This window comes from Hypanus sabinus, chromosome 12 (genome assembly GCF_030144855.1).
Source record: "Hypanus sabinus isolate sHypSab1 chromosome 12, sHypSab1.hap1, whole genome shotgun sequence".
NCBI lineage: Eukaryota > Metazoa > Chordata > Chondrichthyes > Myliobatiformes > Dasyatidae > Hypanus > Hypanus sabinus.
Genome location: NC_082717.1, coordinates 9795522 through 9806344, shown reverse-complemented (window position 1 = coordinate 9806344; position 10823 = coordinate 9795522). Strand labels below are relative to the sequence as shown.

Genomic DNA, 10823 nt, shown 5'->3' with positions numbered 1-10823 from the left:
CCCAAGATGAAGCTGACTAGATTTACAACCTTCTGCAGCTTCTTTTGGTTCTGTGCAGTATTGATGCAGCCAGTCAGAATCCAAGATCAATCTAACCCTTCCCTCCCACTTAACCTTCCATTTTATTTTCATCCATGTGCCTATTTAAAAGTCTCTTAAATCTCCTTAATGTATCTGCCACTATCACCACCCCTGGCAGTGCATTGCATATTCTCACTACTCTGTGAAATAAACCTATGCTTTCCAACTATTACCTTAAAATTATGTCCTCTCGTATTCCCCACTTCCACCCTGGGAAAAAGGCGATGATTGTCGATTTGATCTATGCCTCTTATCATCTTATACACATCTATCAAGTCACCACTTATCTCAAGTTCAAGTTTATTGTCATCTGACTGTACATATATACAACCAAATGAAACAATGTTCCTCCAGACCATGATACAGCCACAAAACGTATATCACACACAGCACATAAACCAAAATATTACTAGAAGTGAGTTAATAAATATATTTGAAAGTGCATGTCTGGTGGATTGGACATTAATAAGTGTGATTGTCGGGAGCGTACGCCTGCAGGGATCAGCTTTCAGTTTCACTCGAATACTGGTGCACTTATGTTATGATACTTCTCTGGCAACAATGAATATAGAATTGAGCCTGGTCTTTTATAAACAAATAAACATTTATTTCAACTCTGCTCAATAAAAATGAAAAATAAACAAACAACTAACTTAACCAGAAGTTAACTGCTATATGGCAACTCAAACAGTTCTTAAAGCGATAAATGCGAAAGTCCAAATGATTTATACAGTCAATTAGGAGAGACTTTCCTGAAGTAACGAATTCCTCGACGACATGTTACTGCTGATCCCAGCCAAAATATGCCTTGCCTGAAAGACTTACAATGAAGGATATGAAAACGGCTTGAAGGAACTGACCTTTTCCTTGACGAGTAACGCTACCCCAACCCTTTCTGCCCTTACAAAACAGGGGTTATCTTGGATGCAGGTTACTATTTCATGAATGAAGATCCAACAAGGTCGATCCTATATTACTACCGACGACACCAACTTTACTCGATCCTTCGGATTTCCGTACCTCGATAAATTCTTCAGTCTCCAACTGAATTGCAAAGGTAGAAACCAAACCACAACTGGCAGCGTTGTGGCAAAACTGCCGGCAGTAACCTTTGAGACTTAAGACAGAAAGTAAAACTCCACTTTAAAACAAAACTGTGTCATGAGACGGATACGCAGCATAACAGAGTCACTGACAAATTAAACAACAATCTGACCTGCGTCACAGCAAGGCTTTCCCGTTTTATACCTGTTGGAACAGGCCATCACATGACCTCCCACTGGCAGAAAAATCATATCATGTGACCTCACACAGGCAGGAAATTACATCACCCCACCATCACAAGACCATTACATCACACTCACCAGATACTCAATTACATCATGGTCATAAGATAACCACAAGTTACCCACAGGGTATGTAACACTTACCACGCTTCAGCATCCTTGCACACTGCTTCCCTGAGTAGCTGTAGTAGGCCGAGGCACAGTGTGAGGACCTGCTCCATGTGTTAGGCCCTAACTGTGTCGCAGCTTCATTATCCCACTTGCTACCGATGCAGAATTGCAGGTTTTAGTGTTCCTTATGATCAGCAGTGTTTTTCGATCATAGAAAAGATGAACAGTACAAAACATTTCACCATTGATCGTAGCTGGAGAGACTGCTGCCACCGGTGCACACCGCCATCTCCATCCCTCATCGTTGTTCCTTGCAACTGAGCCAATTTCACATTCCAACTGGCCCACTTGCCTTTCATCACAACTTAGAGGCCTCTGTTAGTCAGAGTCAACCATGGATATTGTCTAGATATGCAAGCCGGGGCAGTTCAATTTGCAGAGCAAGCTGTTGCCCATGTAGGAAGCTCCCCCTCTCCGCCCATCATATGAACCCAAATGAATGACAGAGACCGATACACTTTAGCACCAGCAGTGTCGTAGGAGTTGCCAGTCAGCATTGAACTCAATGCAAGACTCCAGCTCCAGATTTTTCCTTCAGGGTCTGCTCCCGAAGCCTTCCCCAAGAGTGGGTATGGCCACAAGGCAACAGAGTTTTCCTTCTCCTAGATGAGCTGCCAACCACAGCTGAAGAGTCCCATCTGCTGAAGCGACTAGTTGTAAGATGCCAGTAATCCTCCTTTGCCCCTTCTCCTGTCAGTAGAAATAGTTCCACTGGGCTTAGTAGCTAAGCCACACGTGAAGGCCAGGAGATGGACTAGGTTGTCTGGAGCTATTTGAGACACACATTTAATAGGAGTGGAAAGTATTCACCCACTATCATAAGACTATAGAACCTACCTCTTACATAATAAACATTGACTCCTGATCTCTCAATCTGTTTCATCATGCCTTTGCACATTGTCTACTGGCACTGCACTTTCTCTGTAACTATACTGTATATTGTATTCTATATTGTTTTCCATTTGTACCACCTCCACGTACTTATGTATAGAATGATCTGTTTGGTTGGCACTGAAGCAAAAGCTTGTCACTGTGTCTCGGTACTTGTTATCAGATTCAGGATCAGAATTAGATTTAATATCGCTGGCATATATTGTGAAACTTGCTCACTTCACGGCAGCAGCACAATACAATATGTGATTAATATAGAAAAAATACTGAATTACAGTCATTATATATGCATATTAAATAGTTAAATTAATTAAGTAGTGCAAAACCAGAAATAATAAGTAGTGAGGTAGCATACATGGGTTCAGTGTCCACTTAGAAATCAGATGGCAGAGGGGAAGGAGCTGTTCCTGAATCGCTGAGTGTGTGCCTTCAGGCTTCTGTATCTCCTTCCAGGCTGTAACAATGAGAAAAGTGTGTTGGGGGTCCTTAATGATGGATGCCGCCTTTTTGAGGCACCACTGCTTGAAGATATCTTCGATACTACGGAGGCTAGCGCCCATGATGGAGTTAACTAATTTTATAAGCTTCTGTAACTTACTTTGATCTTGTACAGTTGCCTCCCCTCCCCATACCAGACAGTGATACAGCCAGTCAGAATGCTCTTCATGGTATACCTGCAGAAGTTTTTGCGATTTTAGATGAGAAACCAAATCTCCTCAAACTCTCAATGAAATATAGCCACTGTCTTACCTTCTTTATAGCTGCTTCAATATGTTGCTACCAAGTTAGGTCCTCAGAGATCTTGACACCCTGGAACTTGAAATAGCTCACTCTCTCCACTTCTGATCCCTCTATGAGAATTGGTTTGTGTTCCCTCGTCTTACCCTTCCTAAAGTCCACAATCAGCTCTTTATTCTTGCTAACACTGAGTGCAAGGTTGTTGCTTTGACACCACTCAACTAGTTGGCATATCTTACTCCTATACACCCTCTCATTGACACCTGAGATATTGCCAACAATGGTTGTATCATCAGCAAATTTATAGATGCCATTTGAGCTATGCCTAACCTCACAGTCATGTGTGTAGAGAGAGTAGAGCAGTGGGGTAAGCACACACTGAGGTGCGCCAGTGTAGATCGTCAGCAAGATGGAGATGTTATTTCCAATCCACCCAGATTGTGGTCTTCCTGTTTGAAAGTCAAGGATTCAATTGCAGAGGGAGGTACTGAGGTCCAGATTCTGTAGCTTTTCGATCAGGACTGTGGGAATTATGGTGTTAAATGTTGAACTATAGTCAACAAATAGCATCCTGCCATAGGTATTTGTGTTGTCCAGATGATTCAAGGCTGCATGGAGAGCCATTGAGATCACTCCTGCCGTACACCTATTGTGACATTAGGCAAATTGCAATGGTCCAGGTCCTTGCTGAGGCAGGAGTTTATTCTAGCTTTAATTGACCTCAAATAGTTACATCACTGTAGATGTGAGTGGTACAGAATAATAGACATTAGTGCACCCTGCTCTTCTTAGGCACTGGTAGAATTGCTGCCTTTGTAAAGCAGGTGGGAACTTACAACCATAGCAGTCAGAGGGTGAAATTGTCTTTGAATAGTCCTGCCAGTTGGTTGGCACAGGGTTTCAGAGCCTTACTAGGAACTCCATTGAGGCCTGCCGCCTTGAGAGGGTTCACCCTCCTGAAAGACAGTCAGATGTCAGCCTCCAAGACAGAGATCACAGGGTCACTGGATGCCACGTGGATCCTCATAGCTGTAGTTTTATTCTCCCTTTCAAAGTGAGGATAGAAGACATTGAGCTCGTCTGGTAGTGAGACAACACTGCCATTCATGATGTTGGGTTTTGCTTTATAAGTAGCAATGGCCTGCACACCCTGCCAGAGTTGATGTGCACCTGACGTCACCTCTAACCTCACTCAGAATTGCTTCTTAACTCTTGAAATAGCCCTCCGCAAGCCATACCCAATTTTCTTGTACATACCTAGGTCTCCAGACTTAAATACCACAAAGCCAGCCCTTAGCAGACTATAAGCCTCCTGGTTTATCAAGGGATGCAAGTTTTCGTAGGCACATGCTCATTCACAAGGATTTAATGAAGTCAGTGGGATCTGTGTTAATATCATCCAGGCTCGAAGATGACTCCTTGAATACAGTCCAGTCCACTGATTCAAAGCAGTCCTGTAAGTGCTCCTGTGCCTCCCTTGTCCATACCTGCTTGGTCCTCACCACTGCTACTGCTGTCTTCTACATGCCGGGAGTAGAAGTACAGCCAGGTGATCAGATGTGGGCATGGTAAGCACTCTTGATCTTAATGTAACTGTGGTCCAGTGTGTTGCTTCTTTTGGTACTACAAGTAATTTGTTGATAATAATTATTTCGTGACTTTATCAAGGTGCCCTCGTTAATATCCCCAAAATGATGGGGAAGGCATTAAGATGTGCTGTTTCATGCCTGTTCAGTTCGTCTAGAGCCTGTTTGACATTGGCCTGAGGTGGAATGTACACCACTCCTGCGGTGGGTTGAATGGCCAGCACATGATATATCTGCCAGGTCTGGTGAGCAGGACTGGGAAAGCACTGCAACGTTTGTACACCCCAAGGAATTTATCATGAAGTATACACCTCCATTTCTGATTCTAAGAGACTCAACAGAAGGTGTATTGTGAAGTTCTGTATTTGAATTGCTACATTCAGTACAGAAGGAGTTAACCAAGATTCTGCGAAACAAGGGACACAAATGGTTCTAATGTCCCTTTGATACAGCTCCCAAGCGACAACACCCAAGTTTCAGAAACATCACTAATTAAGTTCCAGCATGCACCCGTTGTTGTAACAGAAAACTGGATCTACTGTTATGAACCCAAGAGATTCTGCTGATGCTGGAAATCCAGAGCAACTCAAATAAAATGATGGAAGAACTCAACCATTTAGGGAACATCTCTGGAAATAAATAAATAGTCGATGACTTGGGCCGAGACCCTTCATCAAAACTGAAAAGGAAGGAGGAAGAAGCCAGAATAATACACTCTCTTCAACCCATTTACCTTCCCCCTTCACCTGGCTTTACCTATCACTTTCCAGCTTGTTCACCTTCCCCTCCACCCAGCTTATTTTGGCTTCACTAGAGATTACATTCAGAATTGGGGTGGGGTGAGGAGAATGGTATAGTATTGGCCATGATCCTGATGAGAGGGAAGGCTCAATGGGCTGAATGCCTTACTGTTCCTTACCTGCAGGGATGCAACACACTGCAGATGCTGAAATAGTTGAAAGCTTCTCCCTCCTCTACCCAGCTTCATCTGTCCATTATCCTCCCACTCTTCTCATTCCACTAATCACCTCCTGGGCCCAAACTCACCACTGCCCTTCTCAACTCTATACCATATTTTATGTGCCTCTATCAAGAGGTGACTTGATAGAAGTGTATAAGGTTACGAGAGGCATAGATAGGGTGGACATCCAACACCTTTTCCCCAGTATAGCAATGAGAAATACCAGAGGATATTCAATTAAGGTGATTGTAGGAAAGTTTACAAGATGTATCAGAGATAGATGATTTTATGCAGAGTGTATACAGAAAGGCTGCGATGGAGCAGATGTGGAGATGTTTTCTGTAGTGGGTCAGTTTAGGACCAGAGGGCAGAGCCTTAGAATAGAAGGACATCCTTTTACAACAGAGATCAAGAATAATTTCTTTAGCCAGAGGTGAACCTGCAGAATTCATTGCCACAGACGGCTGTGGAGACCAAGTCATTGGGTATATTTAAAGCAGAGATTGATAGGGTCCTGATTAATAAGGGCATCAAAGATTACAGGGAGAAGGCTGAAGAATGGGGTTGAGAGGGCTAATGAAGTGGCCATGATGCCATGAATGGCTGAATGGCCTAATTCTGCTCCTACGTCATGGTCTTACAGTCTAAGGGCCTAGAACACACTACCGACGGTGAATGTAGACACTGATACAATAGGGACCTTTAAGAGCATCTTAGAAACTACATGGATGAAAGAAAAATAGAGGGTTATGGTTTGTGTTGGAGAGAAAGGTTAGATTGATAGTGGAGGAGGTTTATATTAGTTGGCACAGAATTGTGGGCCAAAGGGCCTGTACTGTGCTGTATAGTTCTATGTTCTACCTCCCCTCTCCACTCTCTGTCCTGAACAGAATCAGAATCACTTTATTTATGTGAAACATACCAGAATGAATTGTGATTCGGTGCCAAGCATAAAATCACAGAACAATACCAATACCTTAACGGACAATGCATTAGCAACCAACAATTTACAATACAATTGTGCAAATTGCCATGAGTAATCAACAATTAGCAGAACGGTCACATGCGGAAACATCAATAATCAAACTTAAGTAAGTGTGAAGATACGAACAGACTCAATAATTACCAACAGAACAAGGAGAGCAGGAAAGACCATCTAATAGATGTTGTTTAAGAATGATTAGGGTATTACACTTGAGTGAGTTTTGTTGAGAAGCTGGATAGCTACAGGAAAGAAGCTTTGGAGATTATGTGTAATCCTGGTGGTGATGGCAATCTCCCTGATGGCAATTTGGTGAATAGGTGACTGCTAGGGTGCGTGGAATCAGCAGTAATTTTTTCAACACAAAACATGGATAATTCCTTCCTTCCACAGATGCTGCTTGACCTGCTGAGTTCTTCCAGCAGATGATACGTACTCTGTTTCTTGTCTCCATCAATGATTCTCTGTGGACGCAGAGGAAGACCACCTAGCTGAAGATGTTTGTTGGACTTCCTGGGGAATCTGTTCAAAACCATCCAGGCTAATCTGCTCTGTCCTTCTAAGCTCCTGTTGTGACTCTACCTCAGCTCGCAACCAGGGAGTTACAACATGGTCCAGGTGTAGATCGATAGGGACAGGCAGTTTAAATGGTTTGGCATGGACTAGATGGGCCAAAGCAACTGTTTCTGCGCTGTACTTTTCTGTGACTCTGTGACAACCCTGATCAGATTGCACCAGTCATTAAACAGATAAGTAGTTGCATTTAATCACTCCCTTTCACCCACTCACAGAACCCTGAAGAAAGAAACTGCTTGTTGAATTTTTGTTTATATTATTTCTTTATGAGAGAGAATAGAATAGACCCTTCGAGGTCCCTTTGAGCCACGCTGCCCTGCAGTCCCTGACTTAACCCTAACATAATCATGGGACAATTTACAATGACCAATTTACCTACCAACTGGCACGTCTTTGAACTGTGTAAGGAAACCCACGCGGTCACAGGGTGAATGTACAGAGACTCTTACAGATGTGGCTGGGGTACAACGGTAAACAACGACATTCCGAGCTGTAATAGCATCGCACTAGCCGTGGGTGTAGGACAAGTCATTGGAACACCCCATTCTAACATTATAAAGCATCGAACATAGAGTGGAACAGAGAGATTACGACAATACAGGCCCTTTGGCCCAGAACCATTTAACCTACTCTAAAACCCATCTAACTCTTCCCTCATTCATAGTCCTCCATTTTTCTTTCATATATGTGCCCACCTAAGAATTTCTTAAATCTCCCTGACTCTGTATCTGTGCAAACTGCCATGAGTAATCAACAATTAGCAGAATGGTGACATGTATTTGTCTCTACCATCACCCCAGGCCGGATGTTCCACACATCCATAACTCTCTTAAAAAAAACCTACCATTGACATCCCTCCCCTATACTTTCCTGCATCAACATAACATTGTGCCCCCTTCCCCCACTAGCCTGTCACAATACATGAACAGGAGATTCTGCAGATGCTGGAAATCCACAGCAACATACACACAAAGTGCTGGAGGAACTCAGCAGGTCAGGCAGCATCCATGGAGGGGGATAAAGAGTTGACTTTTTGTGCCAAAACACTTTTATCGGATCGCTTTACGTAACCTATGCGTTTTATTTCTCAGGGTGTGCACTTTCCGGGTAAGCGGGTTCTTAAATCCTCCGTCATTTTGTGTATGTTGCTCTTAATGGACAATCTCTGGAGGAATTCGGCGGATCGAGCTGCATCTATTGATGGGGAGGGGGAGGGAAGAATTCGTTCCTGAACTTTTAGTGTGGGATTTACTTCTCAAATCTCGCGCCCGCGCTGGGAGAGAAGCGGGAGCGAGCACAGCGCGAAGATTCCCAACTCCGGCAAGTATATTGATATGTACTCCGGAGCGAGGGAGAGAGAGACAGAGACGGTGAGAGTGTTAGGAAAAAACAGAGTGAGTCAGAGAGAGAGAGAGAGCGAGTGTGTGTCAGTCATACTGAGAGTGAAATAGAGAGCTTGCCACAGGGAGAGGTAGCATAGAGTCCCAGTGAGAGAGAAAGCAGGCAACGGAGAGAAATACAGAGCCAGCGAGAGAGAGAGAGTTCAGAGATCCAGAGTTTACCAGAATGAGAAATTGAGAGCCGAGGGGTGGGTGGGGGGGAGGATTGCACAATGCAATGAGAATATCATAGAGCGTCAGAGAGCAAAAGTGCGCCAAGAAGAGGAAGGTGCGACAGAGAGACAGGCAGGTGTACAGAGAGAGAGAGAGAGAGAGAGAGAGAGAGAGAGAGAGAGAGTATTTCAATGTTATAGAGTGTCGGAGAGCAAAAGTGTGCAAAAAGAGGAAGGTGTGACAGCGAGACAGCCCCCGCCTGAACCCGGCAACATGCAGCCTCTCACCGGCACTCTGTTCCTCTCTGTACTGCTGTTGTTCATCACCCTCTCCAGCTGCAACTTTACAAGGTAAGACCCAAATTCAGGTGAAGGGTCACGACCCAAATCGCTGACCATTTACTTCCTTCTGCAGACGCTGCCTGACCCACTGAGTTCCTCCTACAGTTTATTTTTTACTCCAGATTCCGGCAGCTGCAGTCTCTTTTATTGTCACTGAACAGCATTTAATTTTTAAGTGGATGTTTATATTTTTTATTGATTTAGGGATAATTTTGTGATATTTTCATCCAGGCAGAGAATGTGAATGGAACCTCCTTGCATATCTCGTATAATTAAAATTGTTTTTCTCTGTAAAAATGCAAGTTAATTTTGTGAATGCTTGTTAATCGCCCGATTCCAAGAGTCAATGTTTCAATGTCCACCTTGCAATGTAGCTGGGATCTAATTAAAACACACACACACACACACAATATGCAGGAGGAACTCAGTGGGTTAGGCAGCACCTATGTAGAAAAATTGAACAGTGAATGTTTTGGACCCCCCAAATGTCAATGATTTAATCCTCTCCGTAGAGGCTGCCTGACCTGCTGAGTTTCTCCACCATTTTGTGTGCATTGCTCAAGATTTCCAACATCTGCAGATGCTCTTGTATGTCTGAGATCCAACTATACCTGGTTCTCTGAGACTGAGACAGTTATTGAAAGCTTATTACATTTTGCAAACTCATTTTTGGTACTACTGTTGGTATACGTGAGTATAACTTGAAGTTTATAGGGAATGTACAGTACTGTGCAAAAGGCTTAGGCTCATTTATATAGCAAGGGTGCCTAAGACTTTTGCACAGTACTGTAGTAATTTTATGTTTTGTACTGTATTGTTGTCACAAAAATACACACTTCATGACATAATGAGTGATGATAAACCTGATTCTGATATGGGTCGCTATTGTGGACAGGAAGTGAGGGGGGGGGGGCAGAAAGAGGAGAATAGTGGTTGGGAAAAGGAGTAAGGAGAGGGGAGGGTGCAGGAAGTACCAGAGAGACATTCTGTAAAGATTAATAAACCAATTGTTTGGAATCAAATGACCTTGTGTTTGTCTCAAAGCTGGGTATATCTGCACCTACTCAACGCCCCACCCCTGACACCCCTGCCATGCCACCAGTCTCACACCACTCCACCCTCATCTTTTCTAACATATTTTGCTCCCAGCAGATTTACAAACTTATTCCCCATCCATGTTGACAAATACAGTACTGGGCAAAAGCCTTAGGCACCCTAGCTGTATATACTTGGCTAAGACTTTTGCACTTTACGGGCCATTGGTCCCACAGTGTTGTGCCGACCTTTCAACATACTCTTTAGATCAATCTATTCTAACCCTTCTCTCCCACATAGCCCTCCAGTTTTCTTTCACCCATGTGCCTATTTGAGAATTTCTTAAATGTCTCTAAAGGGTCTGAGTCTACCACCAGCATGGCTGGGCATTACAAGCACCCACCACTCTCAGTGCACGGAACTTACCCCTAACATCCCCCTATAATAATTATAAGCATAACTTATTTATAGAGCAATTCTCATACAGCCAATATAGTTCAAAGTGCTTCACACGGCGATAAAGTGCAAGGATGGAAATAAAATTTAAAAAAATAAAAAACATGAGTCTAATGGACAAAAAAAATGTTTGTTAAAAACAAGATGAAATAAATAAGTTTCGAGC

At 43.3% G+C, this 10823-nt stretch overlaps 1 protein-coding gene across 1 annotated transcript in view; it reads left to right on the top strand.

Annotated features, from left to right (window-relative positions):
* The first annotated feature begins 8891 nt into the window (after window positions 1-8891).
* cd109 (CD109 molecule) overlaps window positions 8892-10823 on the top strand; it is a 244258-nt gene continuing 242326 nt past the window's right edge. The window contains exon 1 of the mRNA XM_059985524.1: window positions 8892-9175. Coding sequence (XP_059841507.1) covers window positions 9099-9175 — 77 coding nt within the window. The 5' untranslated portion in view covers window positions 8892-9098. The remainder of the gene's footprint in view (window positions 9176-10823) is intronic.